Source organism: Pteropus alecto, unplaced genomic scaffold (assembly GCF_000325575.1).
Source record: "Pteropus alecto unplaced genomic scaffold, ASM32557v1 scaffold75, whole genome shotgun sequence".
Taxonomy (NCBI): Eukaryota; Metazoa; Chordata; class Mammalia; order Chiroptera; family Pteropodidae; genus Pteropus; species Pteropus alecto.
Window position 1 is genome coordinate 31,544,570 of NW_006440638.1, and position 27,121 is coordinate 31,571,690.

At 39.0% G+C, this 27,121-nt stretch overlaps 2 protein-coding genes and 2 pseudogenes across 2 annotated transcripts in view; 2 read left to right on the forward strand and 2 right to left on the reverse strand.

The window, feature by feature from the left end:
* MKRN2OS (MKRN2 opposite strand) overlaps nt 1-1,340 on the reverse strand; it is a 5,885-nt gene extending 4,545 nt beyond the window's left edge. Inside the window, exon 1 of the mRNA XM_006917633.3 lies at nt 986-1,340. Coding sequence (XP_006917695.1) covers nt 986-1,203 — 218 coding nt within the window. The 5' untranslated portion in view covers nt 1,204-1,340. The remainder of the gene's footprint in view (nt 1-985) is intronic.
* A 2,649-nt stretch (nt 1,341-3,989) lies between these two features.
* Nucleotides 3,990-27,121, forward strand: part of MKRN2 (makorin ring finger protein 2) — a 36,709-nt gene continuing 13,577 nt past the window's right edge. Inside the window, exons 1-4 of the mRNA XM_025050862.1 lie at nt 3,990-4,138; nt 24,434-24,562; nt 25,621-25,802; nt 26,876-26,981. Coding sequence (XP_024906630.1) covers nt 4,113-4,138; nt 24,434-24,562; nt 25,621-25,802; nt 26,876-26,981 — 443 coding nt within the window. The 5' untranslated portion in view covers nt 3,990-4,112. The remainder of the gene's footprint in view (nt 4,139-24,433; nt 24,563-25,620; nt 25,803-26,875; nt 26,982-27,121) is intronic.
* On the forward strand, nt 7,296-7,411 carry LOC112484439 (annotated as a pseudogene).
* LOC112484478 lies at nt 14,765-14,832 on the reverse strand (annotated as a pseudogene).

The window sequence follows — 27,121 nt, forward strand, 5'->3', positions numbered from 1 at the left end:
TTTTTTTTTTTTTTTTGAGCAGTTAGGCTGTGGCTTGTTCACTGTGACATCCCTAGCATTTCCGACACAGAGCTGCTCAGTATGGGTTTGTTGAATGAACCATGTTAAGGCAAATTCTGAATTTTAACCACATTATTCAAAAGCTTTTGGAATCCAACCAGTTACTAACTCCAACTTAGCATGAATGAGAGGCTCTTATAAAACAGTTTAGTGCAACATCTTTTACACACTTTGTTTCATTTCAGCCTCATTGAGATGTGAAGGAAATCAATTAAGGAAGTTAGCAGGGAAGTGAATAGTCTAATTTTCTCATCCCAAGCACTCTTGAGGGCACAGGGGGTTGAGAGGGTAGATTTCAAGGAGTTCTCGGCATTAGATGGTGACGATGCACATGGACGTGCCTTCATCCAGTCGCATCTATGCTCTGGCTTGTGCAGGGCCAGTCCCAATTCCATTTGTAAACCCCACAAGAACTCTAAGAGACATAGTCCTTTTTTTTAATTTCTGAAATCTTAAAGTCAGGTGGTATCTATAATTGAACTAGACCAGCTCTAGTCTTCAATTTAACTCACTTCCATGCAAATAGTCTGTAAGTGGCCATTCTTCAGGCTCTGTACATTGTCCCTGTTTGTCACTGAAATTACAAACTTAACTCACAATAAAGGTATTGATAACATTAGCTGCTGCGTCATTTTCCCAATTAGCCTCTTAGCTCAAAATCCGTGGGCAAAAAACTTCAGGTTATAGATTTTTCTCTCTTAAAGTTGTACAAGCAGGTTTGACCTTCATACATTCTTGCACTTATTGCTCCAGGAAAGTATTCACACCATCTATTTTTATGAAACGAATAGGCCTACATTTTAGAATTCAATGCTAAAATACTGGAAAGATTATCCACCAAACCTCATACTGTAAAAGGTTTTAATAACTACAGCACAGAAGGAAATGTATGCACAATTCAATATAATGTTTAAAAACACGGTACCTAAGAAACGTCCCTTGAGTTGGTTTGAGGAGGAATGAACATTTTTCTTGATGTCCATTGGTAAACGGATTGGAGATGCTAACAGGTGCTTCCTCCAGCTTCCTCGAGCCCACTTCCTGCCGGCAGAGGGGGCAGCATTGCGGCACAATGAAGCTGTAGATGTATTTCCTACAGTGGTTGAATTTAATTAAAGGCTTTCCGACCTCTGCGTACTGCATGGCTTTCCCCTCCTGGGCAAGCAGGGGAGCTTTCCTGTGACTTCCTTTTCCTTATCACACAGGTAGCAAATGCAAGCAGCCGGAGTAACCTGACCAACAGTGACGTCATTGTGATTGACGGCTTTAAAAGCCAAACCCGGTAGAATTAACCAGTAACCAGTCTTACCCATAAATTGGTGTCCTCAAGAGCTTTCATTTTCATTTTCATTTGTGCTTGCTTACAAAATTTCTTTCTAGCCTTTGTACATTTTGAACTGTTGGCAGCCAGCTCCTACTCATCCTTTAAAGCCCTACCTTTGTGAAACCTTTCTCTACTTCCCGCAGCGTTCACTTGGCGCTGGCAGCTCTGGATTCATGTTTCTACCAGAGCTGTGTTCTTTAATCTGTGGGCTTTTAGTAGTTAGGGACCCACATTTTTGTGTTTCTAGAAAAAGTTATATCGTTTTGGTTTTGAATAAATAAATCCTTATTTCGAGGCTATTTTTTTTTTGATGTTTTATATTGTAAAAGTAATCTTGCATGTGCCGTTTACAAGAAATACAGTTTAGATGTAAAAATATCAAGTAAATTGAAAATAAAAGGATGGAAAAAGATATACCTAATGCAAACGCTATCTGAAAGAAAGCTGATGTGATTATATTCATATTAGACAAATTCCCCTTAAAAAAGAATTTCTAGACATTTTCTTTTTATACTAGCACTCTCAGAAACATCTTTTATACATATGTCTTTACATAGTGTACTACAGGCACCATAATGCAGTCAACACAGTCTTCACTGCAAACAGTACCCTGATGCAATTAACGACTAGCATTCCTAGAAATGTCTTTGGTTCACGTCCTTACATAGTGTATTATGTGCACAATAGTGAGGCAATAGGTTCTTTCACTGATATAATAACACTGTCCTGATTCACATGTGCAACTAGCACAAAGAGGGATATTTCTCAGTCATGATGTGTTGACAAAACAGAAGAGCATGATTTAAATTTGTTTGAACCTATGAACATAGCTTCAAAATATATAAATCAAATGTTGACCAAACTAAAAGAATAGACAATTCCACAGTGGGATTAACTAGCAATCAAAAGAAATCAATAAGAAAAAGATAATTAGAAAATCCTCCGTGGTTGGGAAATTAAGCAGCACACTTCTAAATAACATGGGTGAAAGAATAGATAAAAATGAAAATCAGAAAATATTTTGAACCCAGTGGTAAGGAAAATATGACATAAAAGCTTGTGGATACAACTAAAAAGTGCTTAGAGGGAAAATTATAGCTTTAAATACTTAAAAAAGAATGCTTGAACATTAGTGATCTAAACTTCCTTCTCAAGGCGCTAGAAACGAGCAATCTGAACTTAAACATAGAATAAAAAATAAAGAGCAAAAGTCAATGAAATATAAAACACATGTGCAATAAAGAAAATGGACAAAGCCAAACTAAACTGCAAGCTGAGGTGGCTTCAGTGGCAAATTCTTCCAAACATTTAAGGAAAATATTTATATTACACAGACTTTTCCAGAGAATAGAAAAGAGGGAAGACTTCCAAACTCATTTTATGCATATCTCAGATACCTAAACCTGACATGGTACAAGGAAGGAAATTACACATTTTCTAATATATTTCCTAAATTTCTGAGAAATTTCAAAAGCTCTAATTGGAAATCTATACGGTGCTCATTCATTGGAAGAGTCAATATTTTTATAGCAAAGTAAAAGAACATATAGCTATATATAACATGCATGCATCTCACAGATATAATGTTGGTGAAAAGAAAACAGACAAAAGGGTACATACTGAGTTATTTATATCGAGGTCAAGAACAATCAAAACTAATTTGTGATGTGAGAATAAGCTTTGGGAGATTAATTGTGAAGGGGCATAAGGGAGCCCTCTGGGGTTTGAGAATGTTCTTTGATCTAGGTGGTGATTTTATGAGTGTATACATATGTAAAAATTCATACAGGCATATGTGTTTTGTGCACTTATTTATTATAGCTCAATGTTTAAAAATTTTAAAAAGAACAATTTAAAAAGCGATGGAAAACCACTGAAAGTTAAAGGAAGTTAATGACATCTGATTTATGTTTTTAAAAATGGGTTATACGTGACAACAGACTAGTAGAGGGCAGGAGCAGAAGCTAGAAGAGCAGTTAAAAGGCCATTGCATGACCCCAGGCAAGGAGTGATGGTTGCTTAGACTAGAACTATGAAGGTGGAAATGGAGAGAAAAGGATGCATTGAAGAGAAGTGTAGGAGCAGGATCTGCAGGATATAAAGAACCAGAGGAGAGTGTCACTAATATATTTTTGGGTTTCCACCACAGGAAATGGAAGACCAACAGCAGAGGAATACCAGGGAAGAAAATGACTAAACTTGGGATGAGAGTGGAGACTTTGCAAAAGAGTAATTGAGATAGAACTAAGGAATTCCTTACTTGGGAGGCGAAGTGTGGCGGGAACAGTTGAGGTAGGGCCTGAGAAAGGGGTCCGGGGAATGTAAATTTGGATATAGGTAGAAATATTTAGGATTAAGGTGCGCAGAGGAGAGGCGGGAGCTTAGCCTCGGGAGAGGTGAAGTGATCCTAGAGACGCGAGAGGTCGCTAAGGAATGCTCTTGGAGATGGGAGCAGACACAGAGGAACTAGCGAGTCAGGCCCCGCCCAGCAGGCTTGGAAATGAGAGACAAAGAGTGAGGAAACTGGGGGTCGGCTTTGCCTCACCACCGGCGGAACCAATTGTGACGGCGGCGAGGTTTCCGGCGGGCGCTACAGAGGTGTCACACGGGAGGGGCGGTGTGCGCCGGCGTGACGCGGCCGCGTGGGAGGGGCAGGGATAGACCCAGGCGCCCACCGCAAGAGCGAGAGGCGGCGGCGGCGCGACTACGGCCCTCCAGCCCGACCACCATGAGCACGAAGCAGATCACTTGCAGGTCAGTGCTCGGTGAGGTCCAGGAGCGCCGGGTCACCTGGGACCCCTCCCCTGGGCCCTGGGTGGCGCGACCGCCCCAATCCTGCCGCGGGGGAAACTGAGATTGGAACGGATTTGTGGAAAGCTGCTCAGCTGTTTGTGGTCCGGCTTTTCAAGGCAGAGCTGGCGCTGCGGCCGGAGCCGGAGACCCGGTGGATGCGTGGCCGTGTCTCTTAGCCGAGACCCGGGATGAGGCCATTGCGGGAGCTGTCCCGCGAGTTTGAAGCGTGACCCTTGTTGGCTGGAAGGACGTGCTAGCCAGGGCCGTGCAGGGTGCTGGGGCCCTGGGAGAAGGGCTCTTGGAACTTACAGTTTATCTGGAAACGGAGATTTGGATTTGAGCAACAGGACACTAAGAGGTCTTTTACCAATGGGATGGCACACAGGAGTAGGTTTTTTAATAGATAATAAGGGCCTGAAAGAAGCTAAGGCCCCGAAAGCGGCCTTCGTTTCCTGAGAGTTTGAAGAACTCCCAAGCAACGTAAACTTACAGAGAGCTAGCAAGTAAGCGCTGTTGTGCAGAAAATGATAACGTCATGTAGGATTTACTGAAAGTTTAAGTGTCCCTCGTATTTCCAAGTCCTTTATATTCATTGTTTCTAGTCTTCACTATTAGGCAGATAGAATTCACATTTTACAGTGGAGGTAACAGACTGAAAGAGATTAAATGATACTCTTATTGAGACACGCATTTACCTGAAGAATACAATGGTAATGGATGGATGGTTGTACAAAATTCAGAAGCGGATGACTACACTGTGGGTGCTCCTGTGAAATAGAAATAGCTTGGTTGTATAACACCCTCATTCCTTATGTAGCTTGTGGCTTTCCAGTATTAGAATCCTAGTCTTATTGAACTGATACTTGGAAAGCACAAATTTTATTTTAATGATTAGTTTCAGTAAAATTTGTGTGGGAAGCATTGCTTTAAAAAAACCAATTGTTTGATTATTTAATATACAGTTTAAGTATCATTTATGTTATTTCTCTTCGTTAATATGAATATTTGAGAAATGACTGTAAAAAGTTTTCCATTAGCATTAGTGTATATTAACAGTTCAATCGATTTATCCAAGGCCCACGTGGCTTATGTTAAGCAGTTGTCAGAAATTTGCACTTCTTGTTTATAGGAAAGACTTGTACTAAAAGGTATTTTGTAAAGACATGTGTTTATTTGTATAAAGTTTCCCGTTAAAATTAAAAGGCCTTTCAGAGTAAGAGGTAATCAGCATTTATTTGAGATTTGAAAAGAATGCTATTTGTTAAGCACCGGTTTAGGCAGAAACCCAAATAGCGTTTCAATTAGGAAACAAAGACAAAGGATATTAAGGAGAAAGGGAGGGAGGAAGAATTACATCAGTAGAAGGAAGGCATTTCTGTTGATGCAAATAAGCTAACATAGTGATGCTAATTCTAAACTTGATGCAAATAAGCTAACAGTGATGCTAATTCTAAATGTTTTTAATTTTAAGTCTGGTAGTCATATCTGCTTTCTTGTTATGGTTGCAAACAGTTCTTTGGAGCACGATGTTGCTTTAGGCCCAGTACAGGTTATTTTGCCCTGTTTTAATATTACAGAGGTTTGAGGCAAAAGTCGTGCAAGGCAATTCCTCTGGAATGGCAGCTCCTACTGTATTTTAAAATGGCGCGCGTGCTCTCTTTCGCTCTCTCTCTCTACACACACACACACACACACACCCACACACACACACGTATATATAATTTTTTTCACCCCTTTTGGAGCAATTTCTTAGTCATTGTGGACTGTTGTAGGTTCTGGCTACTGCTCCTAAGATGGGTCCACAAAACAGTGCACATTTATATAATGCTTTATAATTGAATGTCATCTCTGTGTAGTATCTAATTTTACAGATAAGGAAATCTTATGCTCAAGAAGACTTGAGACTTAACATCTAACTGCAGGAACAAGAACTTAAATCAGCATCATCTTGGTTATTTCCTTCTGTACCATGAGATGGCCTGATCTGAAAGTTTTATTCTGTTTCCAAAACAGGAGCATCCTGCAGGATGTTGTTGCATGTAAACTAAGAGTAGGTTGGAATGTTGGAAAGAGGTTACTTCTGTTTAAGTACTAACTGATTTTGTGGGGGGCTTACAGTTTACTGGGTGCTCTTTAAGTTGCTCTACCAGCCATACTACTTATAATCCAGCAACCAGGACTATCCACAGATCGTGAAACTGAGCCTCAGCATTGAAGTGATTGTCATGTCATTTAGCTTCCAAGTGGCAGAGCTGTGGCATCAGAGTCCATTTCTTATAGTTTGAGAAATGCTAAATGAAAGTTTTTTTGCTGTGGGAATTTTCAACGCTTTTAATATGCTCATGTGAAAGGAAAACGTACAAAAACACATAGAAAGTACAAGTTCACTTGTAAGGGAGTGTGAAGGACTCAGCTCTCATAAGGACTGCCTGGCCAAATAAAAACAGAGCACATGTTTAAATAAAAAAACCTGCAATATTACCAAGAGTTTACGTTACTGTGTTCATAGTGAAAAAGCTTTTCTCACATTATTCACTAAAGTCTTATCTCCAGACATTAGCAACTTTTAGGAAATATTCAAGGTATGATTTATTTTGGGCACCAGATTTAAAATAGGTTTTATTGGTTTATGTCAGGGGGCAAAGTGGTTTGGGTTTGTTTTCCTGACTTTGGAATGTGATTGTACATTCTTATTCTGAATGGCATCAGGACAAAGTCTTAGTTTTGTTTCCATTCTCATGCTCATTATGTCTTTCCAAGAGATGGATTTGAAATATTAGAATTCCTAACTTAATGACAAAGACACTGTATATGTTTATTGCCTGGAATGGGCAAGAAGACAACTTACACAGTTGTGCTGTCAGCTATTCTGATTTCTTGACATGCCACTCGATCCAGAATCTCAATCTGGGGATCATTTTTGCTAATTCTTCTTCCTAACCATCTCTTATGTCTTCCAATATGTTTTCAAAGCCCTGGTGCAGGCCTTTATTATAGCTTGGTAACCAATTTCTTTGTCCTCCTCCTCATGTGATAGACATCCCTTCATCTTATTACTTAGTAGAGACCCAGAATTTCAGTTTACCAAGAGAATCAAGCCTAGAAAGTTACAAAACAAGTCTACAGCCATGCCACCCTGAACGTGCCCGATCTCGTCTGATCTCAGAAACTAAGAGTTGGGCCTGGTTAGTACTTGGATGGGAGACCACCTTGGAATACCAGGTGCAGTAGGAGTTTAAAAAAGAAAAAGAAATCAAAAAGAAAGTTACAAAACATGGGGCACCTTGTCAGCCAGTAAGTGGTAGGAAGAGCTTAAGCTCCAGAATTGGGTAGTTCTGGATTCTGATCCTGATACCACCTTTGCCAGAATTTCCTCGTCTGTAAAATGGGGGTGATAATGCCTACCCAGCAGGGTTGATTAAGAGATTAGATAATAAAACAAACCATCTTGGAGCATTTACAATGTGTTAGGATAAGCACTTACATGCATTTTCTCCGTTAACCCTCACAGTAGTCTATCACAACAGTCTATGAAGTACAGTTATGATAATCGTAATTCAGATGGAGAAACTGAGAGTTGGAAATTTAAATAATTTGCTCAAGGTCACATAGGGAGCTTTCTGACCTCAAAGTCTTTACTTAACCACTACACTATACTCTATTTCACCTCCACATCTAGTACATCTATTTCAGACCTACCATTATGCCTAGAATTAGCTCCCTTCCCACCTGATGGCTCTGTCGTCACAAGCAGTACAGCCAGAAATGTTAAGCCTGTGAAAAAATGTGGGAAAATGTAAAGAAAGGTGACACAGAGAATACACATTACCCATATACTTGGAGATGATTGCGGAAAGCATTTCGCTAGAGGCAGACACTGTTGAAAGGCCTGCAATAAACCAGATTGATTCTGTCTGAGCCACAGCCGGAGCTCCTGGCAGTTCTGTGGCCAGTAGTGAACCTGATAGCCTTTGCAACGTATAATAGCCATACTGTCTGAAACAGCCTTTTTGGGTCACCTAGAATAACAGACCCCTTCGGAGTGCCCTCCAGAAAGAATCTCCCCACTCTGAGTCTCTAGCTATGTGCTTCCTTCCTCATTCTACCCTCCACCCCAATTCATGTCTCAGTCTTCTTCCGAAGGAAAATATAAGGGATGATTTGGCTATCAGGAAAAGGGAACAGTTGGAAATTACTACAAGGTGCAATATGAAAGAGACCTGGATTAAGCTTAGTATAAAATTGATGGAGAGGAATGGCTATAAGCAGTTGACAAAGATGCCCCAAAGGTCAGGCAGGGTGTGCTCAGGGTAGTTTTGTGTTTGTCACTAGGGAATGGAAATGGTGACATATGCTACAGAAATAAAACTGCTGGCTTCACCTCTTATATAACACTGTTTCACACTCACCTTTCTTGAAAGAGTGGTCGTGGTCTAGAAGTTATTTTTGAACCTCTTTAAATCTGAACTCAGTCACTCACAGAAGTAAAATGGCTTGTACAAAGTCACTAGCTTATAAGTGGCAAAACTAGAAGCTCTGCTTGGTGGTTAAATATTTTTCTTAATGGGAAAGATAATTAGTGAATGCAGTTTGGAAGGCAGATTTTCTGAATGACTTATGGGAGGTGGTGATAGAATTATAGAAGGCATCCTTGTAGGACCAATGCTAAAAATCTTTCCTCATGCATGCCTGATTAACAAATAGCATCTGGTAGAGGACTTCTGGTCATCTCCTACCATGGTTTTTCCAGAAAATCTTGTCTAAATGGTTTCTCCAAAAGAAACCATTAATTACTTGTTAGATATCACTTTATGGAACTGTTTATATAGCCACTTTGAGCCTATTCTCTTTCAGTATTTATGAATTTACTAATCTTGATACCTCTTTGTCAATCAGACTTGGCACTGAATTTTTTTTTATTTTTTTACTTTTATACCTTCAAAGATCAAACATATTCGAGGATGATTGAAATAGTGTTGCAATCTTCAGTAGCATTTTCCAGAAAGAATTATTAAACTGTTTAGAAGCGTAATACATTTTGGGGTCCAGGATTCCCGAGACCACCCATACATCCGGAGATTGGCTAGAAAGACACACAGGACTCAGCATATAGTTGTACTCAAGAGGCTAAGATTTATTTCAGCGATGTAGTAAGGAGTCACAGCTGGATCACAAAGGAAAAAGGCACAGGCAGCATCTGGAGGAACCCATATGCAGGCTTTCTGTCTTCACTCTCTCCCATACAGGGTCACACAGCACACTTTGCTCCCAGTAGCAAAAAGGCAGCAACATGTGCCCCGGTGAATCCATTAGAGAGTCATTGCCCAGGCTGGTCAACCTCTACCAGACTTGTGGAAGGAAAGCAGATGTTCAGCATAAACCATGTTACACAGTTAAAGCACAATGAGCCAGTCTTATCACTTAGGGAAATTTTATTTCAGTGGAGAGAAGTGTTTAATAGCCAAGTGGCAGATGCTAGGCAGGGTCCAGCCATGTAAGCAGGCCTCTCTCTAAGGATCGCAGGCTTTGACCTGCTGTGTTAATTCTTTTCTACACACTTAAAATCACACTTGTTATTGTGAATAACAAGATCCCTTTGGTATAGGCCTTTTTAAAAAAGTTCCTCTTAAGTTTCTTTTTAAAATTATTTTTGTTTTTCAGTTACAGTTGACATGCAATATTATGTTAATTTCAGGTGTACAATATAGTAATTAGACATTTATATACCTTACAGAGTGATTACTCTGATAAGTCTAGTACCCATCTAACACCATACATAGTTATTACAATACTATTGACTGTACTCCTTATGCTGTACTTCTATTCAGTGACTGTTTTTATAACTGCTTTTTTGTACTTTTTTTTTGAATTTTGTTAAGAGTTTATGTGAGCTAAACTGATGACATATGCCATGGAGCAAGATTTCAAATGCCCTTTTTTTGAACTTCTTAATCCCTCACCTTTTGTCACCCATTCACCCATTCCCTCCCATTAGGCATCCATCAATTTGTTTTTTTTGTCTGAGTTTGTTTTGTTTATTTTTTAGATTCTACGTATGAAATCATATGGTATTTGTCTTTCTCTGACTTATTTCACTTAGCATATTACTCTCTAGGTCCATCCATGTTGTCATAAATGACAAGATTTCATTCTTTTTTATGGCTGAGAAATATTCCAGTATATATATGTACCACATCTTCTTTATCTATTTGTCTATCGATAGACACTTAGGTTGCTTCCATTTCTTGCATTATTGTAAACAGTGCTGCAATGAACATAGGAGTGTGTATATCTTTTTGAATTAGTGTTTTAGATTTCTTCAGACAAATACCTCGAAGTAGAATTGCTGGGTAATATGGTAGTTCTATTTTTAATTTTTTGAGGAACCTCCTTACTGTTTTCTGTAGTGGCTGTACCAGTGTACAATCCCACCAGCAGTGCATGAGGATTCCCTTTTCTCCACATCCTCACCAACACTTGTTGTTTTCAATTTATTGATAGCCATTCTAACAGATGTGAGGTGATATCTCATTGTGGTTTTAGTTTGCATTTCCCTGAGGATTAGTGATGTTGAGCATCTTTTTATATGTCTTGTGGCCATCTGTATGTCCTCTTTGGATGTCTGTTCACATTCTCAGCTCATTTTTTAATCGGATTGGGGTTTTTTTGATAAGTTGTATGAGTTCCTTATATTTTTTAGATATTAACCCCTTATTGGATGAATCATTTGAGATTTTTCTTGTTTCTTGAGAGAGGCCTGTATTACTATGAGTTTCTCTCTTAGACCGCTTTGGCTGTTTCCACAGATTTTGGGTCATTTTGTTCTCATTTTCATTTGTCTCAAGGTATCTTTATTTCCTTGATCTCGTTAACTCATCATTGTTCAGTAGCTTGTCATTTACCTTCCTTGTGTTTTTCAGTTTTTTTCTTCTAATTGATTGCTAGTTTTATCTCGGTGTGATCAGAGAAGATGCCTCATATCATTTCAGTTTTCTTAAATTTGTTGCGACTTGCTTTATGGCCTAACAGGTGGTCTGTCCTGGAAAATGTTACACGTGCACTTGAAAAAACTGTATATTCTGTTGCTTTTGGATGAAATGTCCTAAAAAAGCCAATTAAATCTAGTAGGTCTAATGTGTCATTTAAGGCTGCTGTTGATTTTCTGTCTGAGTGATTTTGTTATTGATGACAATGGGATGTTAAAGTTCCCTGCTATTCTGTATTAATGTTGCTCTCTTTTATGTTTGTCAGTATTTGCTTTATATATTTAGGTGCTTCTAAGTTGTATGTGTAAATGTTTACAAGAGTTGTATCCTCTTATTGGATTGATCCTTTTATTGTTATGAAATTTTCTTTTTTGTCTCTTGTTACAGCCTTTGTTTTAAAGTCTGTTTTATCTGATATAAGTATTTATACTACCCCAGCCTTTTTTTTCCTTGCCATTTGCATGAAATATCTTTTCCATCCCTTTACTTTCAGTCTATATCTATCGATCTGAAGTGGGTCTGTTGATAGACAGCATGTGTATGGGTCTTGTTCTTATATCTCTTCAGCCACCCTGTGTCTTTTGAGTGGGCATTTAATCCATTTATATTTAAAGTTAATTATTGACAGGTATGTAGTGATTGCCATTTTTATTAATTGTTTTCTGATTGTTTTTGTAATTCTCTGTTCCTTTCTTATTCTCTTATTCTCTTCTCTTGTATATTGATGGCTTTCTATAGTATTATGTTTGGATTTTTTTTTTTTTTTGTATGTATCTTGTAGATTTTTAGTTTGTGGTTACCATGTGCTTCATATATCCCAAGCTATGTTTATAGCAGTCTATTTTTAAGTCGATGGTCACTGAAGTTCAAACACATTCTAAAATCACTACAATTTTTACTCACCCCCTCGACGTTTATGTTTAGTAATTTTTTTACTATTTTTGTACATATGTATTTGTGTGTGTGTCTTAATTTATTCTTGTAATTACATGTGATCTTCCTACTTTGGCTGTTTAACCTTTGTACTACCTTCATAGTTGATCAATCTATTGTTTTTAAGTTTTTGCCTTAGTGAGAATTTCTTTCCTATATTTTCTTATCCATATTTTTTTATCTTGTCTTCTTAAAGAAATTCCTTTAACATTTCTTAAAATAGTGATTTAGTGGTGATGAACTCCCTTAGCTTTTTCTTGTCTGGAAAACTCTTTATCTCATCTTTGATTCTAAAATATTCCTTTGCTGAGTAATCTTAATTGTAGGTCTTTGCCTTTCATCACTTTGAATATTTTATGCCAGTCCCTTCTAGCCTTCAAAGTTTCTGTTGAGTAATCATCTGACGGTCTTATGGGAGTTCCCTTATATATAACTAATTGCTTTTCTCCTGCTATTTTTAAGATTCTCTGTCTTTAACTTTGGGCATTTTATTTATTACTATTTTTATTTACTTACTTACTTACTTACTTACTTACTTAATTACTTACTTATTTATTTATTGTAGTGACATTGGTTAACAAAATCCAGTAATTTTCAAGTATGTAATTCAACAGTAAGGCGTATGTATGCATGTATGTATATTGCATTGTGTGTTCACCTTTAGTTAGATTTCTTTCTGTCACCACATATTTGACCCATTTTACCCCATCTCTCTCACTGCTCCTCCTTACCCTCTGGTAACCACTAGTCTATTGTCCATGTCCATGAGTCTCTGTATTGTTTGTTTGTTTGTTGCTTTTAGGTTTATATCCCACACATAAATGATGTGTGATTTTCAGCTTTTTCTGTCTGGCTTATTTCGCTTAGCATGATTATCTCAAGGATATTCCATTGTATATGTGTACCACATCTTCTTTATCCAATCATCTGTTGTAGGACACTTCATTTGCTTCCATGTCCTGGCCACCGTGAATAATGCTGCTATGAACATCAGTGTGCAAATATCTTTTCAGGTATATGTTTTCAAGTCTTTAGGGTAAATACCCAGTAGAGGGATTGCTAGATCATAGGATAGATCAATTCTTAGTTCTTTGAGGAACCTCCATACAGGTTTCTATAGTGGCTGTACCAATTTGCAGTCCCACCAGCAGTGTATGAGGGTTCCTTTTACTCTCCAACACTTGTTATTACTGTCCTGTTGATAGATCTGATATTGTCCTGTTGTAACAGGTATAAGATGGTATCTCATTGTTAACCTTGGGCATTTTAATTATGATGTGTCTTGGTGTGGGCTTCTTTGAGTTCATCTTCTTTGGGAGTCTCTGCTCTTCCTGGACCTGAATGTCTATTTTCTTTGCCAGGCTAGGGAAGTTTTCGGTCATTATTTCTTCAAATAGCTTTCAATCTCATGTTCTCTGTCTTCTGGTACCCATATGATATGAATGTTGGTACATTTGTTGTCCCAGAGGTTCTATTACCCAGTGGTCCCCAACCTTTTTGGCACCAGGGACCAGTGCTTCTATGAAAATCTAATGCCTGATGATGTGAGATGGAGTTGAGGCAGTGACACTAGCACTGGGGAGCAGCTGCAAATACAGACGAAGCTTCGCTCACTGGCCTGCTGCTCACTTCCTGCAGTGCTTACCGGTTCCTATCAGGCCACAGATTGGTACTGGTCTGTGACCCAGGGGTTGGTGACTCCTGCCTTAAACTATCTTCATTTTTTAAAAATCTTTTTTCTTTTTGCTGTTCCAATTGGATGTGTTCCGCTACCTTGTCTTCCAGATTGCTGATTCTGTTTTCTGCTTCATCTGGTCTGTTAATTCCCTCTAATGTAGTTTTCATTTCAATTATTTCTGAATGGTTCATTTCTGACTGGTTCTTTTTTATGTTTTCTATTTTTTGTTGAAGTTCTCACTGAGTTCATTTTTCTTCCCCTAACTTCATCGAGCATCCTTATAACCACCATTTTGAACTCTGTATCTGGTTGATTGTTTATTTCCATTTTGTTTAGTTATTTTTCTAGAGTTTTGTCCTGTTCTTTAATTTGGGACATGTTTCTTTGTCTCTCCATTTTGATTGACTCCCTGTGTTTGATTTTATGTGGTAGGTATATCTGTTACATCTCCCAGCCTTATCAGAATGCCTTTATTTAGTAGGTGTCCTGTGGGGCCCAGTGGTACCATCTTCTTGGTCACCTGAGCCTGGTGCTCCACAGTGTCCTTTGTATGGGTTGTGTGTGCTCTCCTGTTGTAGTTGAACCTTGATTGCTGTTGGCACATCCGTGGGTGGGGTTTACCCTCAGGCTGACTGGCTGTAGGGGCCAATCCCATGGAACAGGAGTCACTTTAGTGTGCTCTAGTGCCAGCCAGGTCCACCCTTCAGGTGTGTCATTTGTGGAGCTAGCTGGGTGGTGCTCTAGTGTGGTCTAAAGGTGGCACCAGGTATGTTGGTTCTGAAGGCTCTTGGGAGGAGCTCTGGTGCAGGCCAATGTCTGTCATCACTCGGACCACCTACTAAGTACTACAATATGCTCTGCAGTTGGTTGACACTTGTGCTTAGAGGCACTTGGGAGGGGCTGTGCCGCGAACCAAGGCCAGCTGCCATTTGTGCTGGGCTTGGGACCCCAATACTGGCCACTGCTTATGCCAGGCTTGGGGCCACCTGATAGGAGTTAACAGTGCAAGTTGATAACAGATACTACACTTGATCTTAGTCAAAAGGCCAAGAAGCGATTACAGTGCAAGTTGAGACTGGTTGCTGCTTGTGCTGGGCTTGGGGCTGCTTAGCAAGAGTTAAGGGTACACCAAGGCCAGCCACTGCTTGTTTGGGGTTTTTAGACCTTTGACAGAAATTAGGAAAGTCCATAGCACAAGCTGAGGGGGAGGCCACTTGTGTGGAAAAGCCACTGGAAGCAGCTCAGCCCTGGTATGTGAGTTGGGAGGAGGTGGGGTCTCAGGGAATCACCAGGACAGGTTGTATAGTGTTAGTCAGGTTAATGGAGATACAGATTTGGCCCACTCGGGCTGGGTCTGTTGGGTTGGCCAAAGGCTCAACAAAGGAGCAGTAGTGCCTGCTAGCACGTCTGTCCTCAGAAATAGCTGCCCTGATACTTGCTTTTCCAGCCCTCACCCTGAAGCTAGTCAGTTTAGTCCCTCCCTGTATGTCCCTGGCATTTTTTGAGTTGCTTCTTCCTTGCTGGGGCTTAGAGCAGATTTGTGAACAAGGAAGTCAGTGCGTTGGCCCCTCAAGAGGAGAACCTAGGTCTCCAGCAGCCCTCCATGTCACTCAGATGCAGTCCTTGCTGGTTCTCACAGTCAAATGTTATTGGGATATCTCTTCTGGCCCTGGAGTCCTCAGCTGGGCTCCCTCGCTCTACCGGGGGAGTACCGCTGCAGCCAAGATATCGCTCCTGGTCTTTAACTGCCACACTGTGGTTATGGGGCCTGCCCCTTCTGCATCTCCACCCCTCCTACCAGTCTCGTGGCTTCTCTTTTATATCCTTAGTTATAGGACTTGCGTTCAGGTAGTCCTCAGGCGGTTCTCAATGATGATTGTTCTGTAATTTAGTTGTAATTTTGATGTGGTCATGGGGGAGGAGAGGAACACAGCATTTACCAACTCCTCCATCCTGACTGGTCTCTTCTTAAGTTTTTAACAAAGAATGCCCTTAGTTTGTTACACTCTGTGCCATTTTCTTCCTGTCTTCCTTGTCTTCCTTGTCTCCCTCCTTCCTCCTTTCCTTTTTTCCTTAGCCTATACCAGACTTATAGCAAATTACCAAACAGTCTCTGTTCTAGAGGAAGACCTCCAAGGGGCTGTTGCATGGGAAAAGCCTAACTGATCACGTAATAAAGATTATAGGGAGGCACCTCAATATAGTCACTTAAGTCACAGGGTCCAGAAATTTGCTTTTGTTGGTGTACTTAGAGGTGGCTCATGCTAGCCAAACTCAGAGGAGACTGACATCAAAACTGAAATATCTTTTTATCATTTCTCTGGGAGAAAAGAAACTGTAAGGTGGGCCCGGTCAACATTTCCTCTGTTTTTAGGGAAGTGAACAGGTGAAGAAAGTTAGATGAATGCTTGGAGAGCAAAGAGGGATGAAATCTCAGAGCCTCCAGCCGAGGCAGTTTCCCAGGCCCATGGTAGGGTCTGAGGTGAAGCATGAATTGTCACTTGCATTGTCTAGTACCTTGGAAAGGATAGTCTGAGCCTCTTGGGTCTTCCTGACCTACCTTAGAAACCATGCCTGCCTTCTGTTGTCAAGCTTTTCTCCTTTTCCAGGCAGAACCATATAATTGGTTAGGTTCGGTGGCATTTAGTGATAATTCCAGATGTGCCTTCCTGAAGTTATTAACAGTCATTCTTCATTAGAGACTGATGTCCCTGACTGTGTTCATGATCATTAGCTCTCTTGGGTCAGGGTCCCCAGATTGGGAAGCACCATACCATGTGGCTGCCACCAGTGAGTCTGGGGTTGGAGGAACGAAAGTGCAGTTTGAGCTGGAGGGGTGAGAAGGCTCCTTGGACCAGTCAGGACTCACTCATGCTGGTCCATGAAGGAAGGTGGGTTATAGCAGTTCAGTGCAATGAAAGATGGAATACAGTGTTTTGCACAGGGGCCAAAATGTGGACAAAGGCAGAGTAACAGGAAAGTCAGTTTGGGTGGGAAAAGGTCAGGGCTGAGAAGACCAGAGCTGGGGTTCCCTACTTAACAATTGAATATATAAGTCATCATACCTCTCTGAACCTCAGCTTTCCTATTTGCATCATAGGCATAATAATGATACTCCTTAGAGTATTGTTAGGATTCAATGAAATAAAGAAGTGAAAGTGTTAGTATTGATGGCACTGTTTATCTGCTCTTTTGTATTTTTTTCTCATTTCATATATTTCTCATAATATACTTGCTGGGGAACCAGAGGTGGGGGCTTCTTGCCTAAAAGCCTTCATTCAAGGGATATGTGAGTTATTCCTCTTCAAAATAATACAGGAAGTAGGGAAAAGGGTCAAACCAGATTGATCATGAGTTGATAATGTGAAAGCTGGTGCTGGTACACCTTGAGAGTTTATTCTGCCGTTCTATTTTGTATAGTTTAGAAACTTTCCATATTTTTTTTTTTAATAAAACATGGTTTACAAATAAAAGTTCCTTTATGAAGCAACCTCCTGAAAGACTTCTCAAGTACACTTTCAGCCCTCTCCAATCTGTCTTCTACTCTGTAGCTCAAGTGGCTTTTTCTGAAAACACCTGGGAAAAGGTGTGCTTAATAAGAATAAACAGTTTTCTTTATGACAGTGCACTCAGAACCTTTCCTCTACTGCTGTCTGTTGTAAATCTCTGAGAAAGACCACTCTGGTTTCCTAAGCTGACTTGATTGTGAGCCCTTCATTTCTTGTTTTGAGACACAGTCATCAATATTTCAACTAACACTAGGGTATCTTGGAGCGCAATTAGAGTAATAATACTCGTCTCTCCGCAAGCCTGTCCTTACTCCCTTACAACGTCCCACTTCTCTGCCTTTTTTTTTTTTTTTTTTAAATTTGCTGTCCTCTCTTCTGGCACATACTCCTCACACCTACTGGCATCCCCCTCCATTTTGCAGGCTCTACTTGGGCATGACCTCTACTGGGATGTTGCCTCCTGTTGCCCTACGTGAGTCACTCAGCACTTTATACATTGTGTTAAGGCATAGGTCACTCTTGTAACTAATTGTTGGTTTAGTTGTCAGTATTTTTTTTACTAGACTTTAATGAAGAGTTGAACTTTGGGGGGTACCTACTGTGTGATAGATAATGTACTGAGCATTTTATCTATATTCTCAACCATGCCCTCACCATTATTGGATAGTATTTATGATTTTTTAAAACTAAAACAGCCGTTTACTATTATAAAATCAGTATATGTTCATGGTAGAAATGGTAGAAAGTACAGATTAACAAAAATAAGGAAATAAAAATACCACTGTTAACATGCTATTAAATATCTTTTGAGATTTTTTAAATGCATATATATGTATATATTTTTTAAATTTTTACCAAAATGAGAGTATGTAGTATGTGCTCTTAAAAATATTCTTAATTGTGGTAAAATATACATAACAAATTTATTATCTTAACCATTTTTAAGTGGTTAGTTCATTAGCATTAAGCACATTCAAGATACCGTGCAACCATCACCACCATCCATCTCCAGAACTCTTTTCATTGTCCCCAACTGAAATTCTGTCCCCATTAAACACTAACTCCCCTTTTCCCTCCTCCAGCCTCTGACAACCGCCATTCTACTTTCTGTCTCTATGATTTGACCACTTTAGGGACCTCACATATGTGGAATCATATTGTTTTGTCTTTTTTGTGACTGGCTTATTTCATTTAATGTAATATCCTCAAGGTTCATCCATCCATGTTGTAGCATGTGTCAGAATTTCCTTCCTTTTCAAGTTGGAATAATATTTCATTGTATGGATAGACCACATTTTGTCTATTCATTTATCCATTTATGGACATTTGGGTTGTTTCCACCTTTTGGCTATTGTGAATAATGCTGCTATGAACATGGGTGTACAATTACTTGAGTTCTTTTTCAGTTCTTTTGTGTATGTACCCAAAAGTGAAATTGCTGGATCATATGGTAATTCTGTTTTTAATTTTTTGAGGAACTGGTATAGTTTTCCATGATGGCTGTACCATTTTACTATATATGCTTTTTTCCCCCTCTCTTTAATTTCCCCTGACCTATTGATGTTGCCATCTCCCCTTAAGAACTGGATCTCTGAAGGCAGGGCATCTCCTCCCACATGCTTGCGGTGTGCACCTGAGGCCTGGCGCACCCGGGGCCTGGCGCACCTGGGTTATGGTCTGTAGCTCTATCTGGGGCGCAAACTCAGGACCTTCTGCGTGTAAAGCAGATGTGCTAACCACTACACTATGGAGCCACCCCTGTATATGCTGATTTATAGTATGCTTTTTTTAGTTAACAATCTTCAACTTTCCATGTCAGTAAAATTTTATTTTATCTAATACCTAATCCATACTCAAATTTTTCCATTTGTTCCAAAAATGTCTTTTACATCTGGTTTGTCCAAATCAGAATCTAATCCAGAACTAAATGTTGCTTCTGGTTACTTTGTTGTTTATGTAATATCTACTAACCTAGTACAGTTCCCTCCTTTTTAAATTTTTTTTTCTAACATCTTCATTGAAATATACATACCATAAACTTACCCATTCACAATTCAAAGACTTTTAATAAATTTACAGTGTTGTACAAGCGTCACAATTAAATTTTAGAATATTTTCGTCACCCCAAAAAGCTTCCTCGTGCCCATTTGCAGTCACTCCCTATTATACCCTCTCGAAGCCCTAGGCAACCACTTAACTATTTTCTGTCCCTTTAGATTTGCCCTTTATTCATGCAACATGCCCTTTGTATCTGGCTTATTTCACCTTCCATGGTATATTTGAGGTTCATCTATGTTGTAGTCATGATTTTATTCGTTTTTATTGCCAACTAATATCCCATTGTATAGATATATTTATGGAATTGTAAAAGTTTCCACTTTGGGGCTATTATGAATAAAGCTGCCATGAACATTCATGTACAAGTATTTGTGTGAACATGTTTTCACTTTTTTGGGGTAAATATCTAGGAGTGGAATCATTGAGTCAAATGGTAAATTTATGTTTATGTTCTTATTTTTAAGAAACCACCAAACTGTTCTCCATACTCAGCTGACCCCTCTCCCTTTATTTATGACACCTGTTAAGGAGACTCGGCCCATATACCAGCTCTTCTTTTGTATTTGTCTGATTGCTTCCTTATGATTTTTTTTAGCTTGTTCCTAATTGTATGTCCTATAAACTGGGAGTTAGATTTGGAGTTTTGTGGTATTCAACTTAAATGTTTTTGGCTAGAATACATCACATTATACTGTATACTTCATACTGGGTCACATCAGCAGACATAAAACATTTGAGTTTCATATTTTCCCTAGAGGTACTCAGTCCAGCATTTTTTTTAAATGAGGAAAATCACAAACTTGCTTATATTCTTAGGGTTTCTCTGTAGGGTGAGTCCTTTTTTGTCTTTGTAAGGTACTGTAATATCTGTAGGCTTTCCCACATTTCTTATATTCATAGGGTTTCTCTCCACTGTGCTTTCTTTCATGTCTTCAAAAACTTTGATAACATATGAAGGCTTCCCCACATTCCTTACATGCATAAAGTTTCTCTCCAGTGAATTTTCTTTGAAAATTTTAATAATATGTGAAGGCATTTCCATATTCATTACATGCATTGGGCTTCTCTCCAGTGAGTTCTTTCATGAATTTGGAAACTCAGATGAGAACCGAAAGTTTTACAACATTGCTTACATTCTTGGATTTCTTGCCTGTGTGAGTCTTTTGGGGTATTTGTAAAGGCACTATAATATAGGTAGGCTTTGTCACGTTGTTTACATTCATAAGCTTTCTCTGCAGTGTGAGTTTTTTCATGCATTCAGAGAGAACTGAGACGACCGAAGGCTTTACTACATTGTTTACATTCATAGGGTTTCTGTCCTGTGTGAATTCTTTCATGGTTTGAAAAGTTTGATATATGTAGGCTTTTCCACATTGTTTATATTGATAGAGTTTTGCTCCAGTGTGGGTTCTTTCATATATTTGAAGTGAAGTTGAAGAATTAAAGGTTTTCTCACATTTCTTACATTAGGTTTTCTCACCATTGTGATTTCTTTCATATTTTTTAATACACTGGAGAGAACTGTTGGCTCTCCCACATACGTTACATTTATATGGCTTCTCCATGATTCTGATACTCATGGCTTGTGTCCAGTTTGACATCTGTGTGCATATTATGGGATGAATGATACATAAAGACTTCCACACATACTGTAGTCCCATAGTTTTTTACTCCAGAAAGAGTTGTCTTGTTTATATTGAAATTTGAAATAGGCTCAAGTTTTCCTCACATTGACTACCATCTTTCTCATCACTTATTCTCTCTACCATATGACTTCTTAGTTTTCTGGTTTTTGTACTGATCTTTAGTATTTAGTATCATGATCTTTCCATTTTTTTCCCCTTTTGAGGCCAGGTTCCCAAAGGTTTCTCACATCACATCTCCTTAGAGTTTTTTCTGTGAAGAAAGGATCCAGTAAAGCCAACTCTTCCAGGGTGAAGTTCACAGCCACTCTCTCAAAGTCCACTGAATCCACTTCTAGGCTTCCTGTGTCTCCCTGAATCCTTCCTACGCAGATCACAGCAGGAGAGAAGCTGTAACATGGCCACGAGGGCTGTGAAGGACAGGCAACATGTGATCCTCCCAGCACGTTTGTTGAAAAGACTATTCTTTCCCACATTGAATTACCTTGACCTCTTTATCAGAAGTCAATTAATCATTTATGTGTGATGCTATTTACAGGCTCTTCAAAAAGCTTCCATTAGCCACCTTGAACTCCAGTCTCTCTTCAACTCAGCAGGACTGCTGTGCTGTACTTGAGGTTCCCCTCCTTGCACCAAGGTCCAGAATATGCCTCTAGGCAGAAAGCCAAGCCGAACATGGAGCTCTTCTCCTTTGTGTCCCTTCTCTCAAAAACCAGTCTTATGTTGCCTTTTGTCCATGTCTGAAAACAGCTGTTTCATATATTTTGTTTCTTTTTTTTTTTTTACATTAGAGGGCAATTTCCATACTCCATCATAGCTAGAAGCAAAAATCTGTTCTTTCTTCCTCTCTCTGCTTCAGTTTGGATACTTTCTATTGCTATGTCTTCAGGTTTTCTGAGATTTTCTTTTATAGTGCCTAATATAGTAGTAGTAAGCTTATACAGTATAATTTTCATTTTAGATAATGTAGTTTTTATTTCAAGAAGTTCCATTTGGTTCCCTTTATATCTTCAGTTTCTCTCTATATTCAGGTTCTCCTTTAAATCCTAGACTGTTGTATATTTATTACTGAACATATTTATAATAGCCATTTTTAAATTCCTTGTCTGCTGATTCCATCATCTGTCATTTCTGTTATTGACTAATTTTTTTTCTTCTGGTTGTGGGTCCATTTGCCTGCTTTTTGTCATGTCTGATAATTTTTTATTTTTGAGCGTTTGAATTTTATTGTCTTCCTTCAAAGAGTGCTAAAGTGTTTTGGCTGACAATAATTATTTCCTATCAGTTTGATCCTTTCAAAGTTTGTTTCTGAGCTTTATTAGGATGTGTCTAAAATACTCATTACTTTAGAACTTATCTACTCTTAATACCAAGGCATGTCCCTCTAGAGTCTCTTTACCGTTGGCTCTGACTATTCAACCAGGTCTTTCTAATCTGGACAGAATAAGAATGCCTTCCAGTTATTCCTTCAGGGCCAGAATTGGACATCTCAGTGGACACTAGCGTGTGTGTGAGTTTGCGTGTTTGTGTGTAATTTACTTTTTTTTTTTTTTTGGTGCTACAGTATCTTATTTGATCCTCACCACAACCCCGGAAAGTAGGCAGTGTAATTTTTGTTTTATAGATAAAGGTAATGATGCCCAGAGAAGTTGGTTTTGTGACTTGCTCGTAGATGGCAGGACTGGATCTTGGACCCAGGTCTCCTTGACTCCACTACACCATATCCTGTAAGCTCTATGTGAAAGAGAGAGCAGTTTTTCAAAGAGTATTTTCTCACTTATGAGGCTCACGTTTTACATGTGTAACATATCTCAAATCAAGAAGATATATCTTAGAGATTTAAGGGATCATTTTTCTTCCAGAAAAACTGTCATTGAATTAGTTGTGGTGCATCTAAAATCACTGTCTTACCAGTAGAACAGAATTGAGAGTCCAGAAGTAAATCTATATTTACATGAGCAAATAATTTTCGACAAAAAAGCCAAAAACATACAGTGGAGAAAGGAAAGCCTCTTCAGTAAATGGTGCTGGGAAAACTGGAAAGCCACCTGCAAAAGAATGAAAGTAGACTGTTGTCTATCACCACACACCAAAATTAACTCAAAACGGATGAAGGACCTGAATATAAGACCTGAAACAATAAAATGCGTAGAAGAAAACGTAGGAACTAAACTCAAGGACCTTGGACTAAAAGAGGATGTTATGAATTTGAACTCAAAAGCAAGGGAAGTAAAAGCTAAAATAAATGAATGGGACTCCATCAAACTAAAAAGCTTTTGCTTAGCAAAAGAAATTGTCAACAAGGTAAAGAGACAACCATCCGAATGGGAAAATATATTTTCAAGCAACACCTCCAATAAGTGCCTAATATCCAAAATATACAAAGAACTCATGCAACTGAATAATAACAAAAAAACAAACAATCCAATCAAAAAATGGGCAGAGGACCTGAACAGACACTTCTCCCTAGAGGACATACAAATAGCCAACAAATATTTGAAAAGATGCTCACCTGTTAGAATAGCTATAATCAACAGGACAAGTAATAACAAATGCTGGAGAGGATGCGGAGAAAAAGGAACCCTCATACACTGCTGGTGGGACTGCAAATTGGTACAGCCACTATGGATAACAGTATGGAGGTTCCTCAAAAAACTGAGAATTGATCTACCATATGATCCAGCAATCCCTCTACTGGGTATTTACCCCAAAGACTTGAAAACCCATATCCAAAAAGATATTTGCACACCAATGTTCACAGCAGCATTATTCACAGTGGCCAGGACATGGAAGCAACCAAAGCATCCTACGATAGATGATTGGCTAAAGAAGCTGTGGTACATATATACAATGGAATATTACTCAGCCATAAGAAGAGATGAAATACTGCCATTTGCAACAACATAGATGGACCTCTAGATAATCATGCTAAACGAAATAAGCCAGACAGAAAAAATTGGAAATCACATGATATCACTTATATGTGGGTTATAAACCTAAAAGCAGCAAATGAACAGGACAAACAGAGACTCATGGACATGGACAATAGACTAGTGGTTACCAGAGGGTAGGGGATGGGAGGAGGGTGGAGGTAGATGGGATAAAGGGGGTCAAATATGTGGTGACAGAAAGAAATCTAACTATGAGAGGTGAACACACAGTGTAAATATATATATGCCTTACTGTTAAAGTGTACAGATGAAACTTAATTGGATTTTGTTAACCAATGTTGCCATAAAAAATTAATTAAAAATAAATAAAAGCGTAATAATAAAAAATAAATAAAATCACTGTCTTAGAATCATGAAAATATGTATATCTTCAGTGTTTGATAGAGCCTTGATACATAAATATGCATAATAGTATTTGTATGCTAGGTTAAAAAATATGGTGACTTTATAAAAGAAAGTATACTCCTTAAAGTTTTATGCTTCTTTTTGTCTCTTCAGGTATTTTATGCATGGTGTGTGTCGGGAAGGAAACCAATGCCTGTTTTCACATGACTTGGCAAACAGCAAGCCATCCACCATCTGCAAATACTATCAGAAGGGCTGTTGCGCCTATGGAACTCGTTGCAGGCAAGAACCCTGAAACTTCCCCCAACTGTTATACTGAGTTTAATACTATCAGGGATTCAGATCCTTCATTTGGAACATGGGTCTTGCTGAGGGGAAAATTTAAATTTAAAAGTACTATGACAACATTATAAAAAGTATAGTAAATAATTTTGAAACCTCAATTTTAATACCCTAAAAATAATTTTAATTTTCAAAATCACTTTTAAGGCCTTATTCTTGTGAGTCTCTTTTAAATTATAATTGCACTCATAGTATGTATAAGATTTTATATCTTGCTTTTTTCCCCCCACTGAACATGTCATAACCTTTTTCCTGTGCTGCTACTTTATCTCCTAATTGTAATTTTATGTTTCGTAATGTTAACAGACCATCATTTTATTAACTTTTTCTACATTTAAGTGGCTTCCAGTTTTTTTGCTGTGAGTACCCCTGCACTGAACATTTAAGTGCATGGAGTCTTCCTTTTTTCCTCTGACATCTGTAGGCAACTTGTATAACTTCTAAACAGGGAAATATTCCAAAAACCTGTTCCTGTCCTTTTGTAGTGAAGAGCTGCTCTGTTCTCTGGGCTGCAAAGCTCCCTCCAGTTCTTCCTCTGGCTACCTGGTAGATGATGGAAGTTGGCTGACCTTGCCCTCCCCCTGCCAGTGGGTACCCCAGAGAGACCGCCCAGGAAAGGCCGGTTTCCAGATGTGAAATTGGCCATCATTAACATTGTATGAACTCCTGCCCAAAACACTAGTTTGGGAGTCAGGAGATTTGAGTTCAACATATGTCTGAAATTTTCAGGGTCTCATTGTGTTATCTGGGGCAGTATGTCTGTCCCACGTAAGTCCTATAAGGACACTTAAGTATGATAGACTACAATGTACCACTCACTCTGAATTGCCAGGCAGTTATTAACTGATAAGCCTTTTATCAGTTAAAATATGGGAAAAGATCGTTTCATTTTCTGCCTCCACAAATGGAGTAGAAGGAAGGACAATCCACGTCTGGGCAGTGTGGGAGTCATGTGATTGTAGTGTGTCCGTAACGCATGTGCTGTGTGTTTTGTTTAGATATGATCACACGAGGCCCCCTGCTGCGGCTGGTGGTGCTATGGGCACTGTGCCCCACAGTGTGCCCTCCCCAAGTTTCCACAGTCCTCACCCTCCTTCCGACCTTACTGCATCTATTGTGAAAACTAACTTACACGAGCCTGGGAAACGTGAAAAGAGAACATTGGTACTTAGAGACCGAAGTGAGTGAGCAGAATCCTTTTGTTGCCTCTTTTTGAAAAGCAGTCTTGCTTGTTCTTGATGTTCCTTTCTGGCCTTCACTGCTAACTTAATACCCCTCCAGGCCGTCTGAATGTAGAGACACCAGATCTGTCCTGAGAATAGGCTTTAGATAACACATTTAACCTTATGTCCAAGACTGAGCTGGCAAAATATAAACAGTGACTTTTTTGTCGACATGCAACTTCTGTCTCTGCACAAAGTGGTTGCCCAGTTCTGAGAAGCCTCAAGCTGTTCATTTCAAAACTATATATTTTGATAAAGAACGTGTATCAATCACTATTTCACTTTAGGTCAATTTATAGCCTTAGTTCTTGTGCTGAGACAGTGGCGTTTTAGGTTGCACCGTTGGTAATAGAATAGTGTGTTGGGGTTTGGGGAAAGGTCTGTACTCTGGAACGGGGTTTGGGGAGTGGTCTGTACTCTGGAACGGGGTTTGGGGAAGAAGAAAGCTACAAATCATAAAAGTCGTTTTTATTGGCTAGTTCTCAGCAGGTGAAGGAATTTTTATTTTAGTTCTCAGAATCGTGCAGCATAAGATAGGCAGATTCCATGATAGATAACTTTACTGGTGTGAAGGAAACCACTGTATTTTATTGACCTCATTCTAAATTCCCTTTGACTTTTACATCTATCTATTTATTATCTATTTATTTTCTTTCTTTCTGTCAATCTGTCTACTTACCTACCTACCTGAAAAGTATAATACATTTTTTTAGTGTTAACTGGTCCAAATGTTGACATTTCCATACTTGCCATTTTTAAATAACAACTTTAGTGTTCTTCTGTATAAATATATTCCCTGTGTTGCCAATTATGTTTTTTGGATTTTAATTATGATTATAAGTAATGTCACTGTGAACATTTTATATTATTCTTTTTATTTTTCCCTCTTGGCCTGTTTTTTCCTATATGACCCCAAGAGTGAAATTCCCAAGGTCAAAGTTGCTTTACCTGTTAGGTGTTGACTAATACTGCTTACCAGAATGGTTGGGCCAGTTTTCATTTGTGTGTATGCTCTGTGTTTTGTATTAAGATCTTTCTGGCATGGCTGAAGAAAAGGCTTCCCCAACTGTGGTGAATAATCCAGGAAGTGGCAGTGACCTTCAGAGTAGCCCAGAAATGAAGCCACATTCCTACCTACATACAAGCAGGAGTGGCTTTGATGCCTGAGAAGCCAGCAGCTCCTACAACAGTGTGCAGCAGCTATGCCCCTATGCAGATGCCAGAGAGTGCCAATTTGAAGATATTTGTGTCTACTTGCATGGAGAAGTGTGTGAAA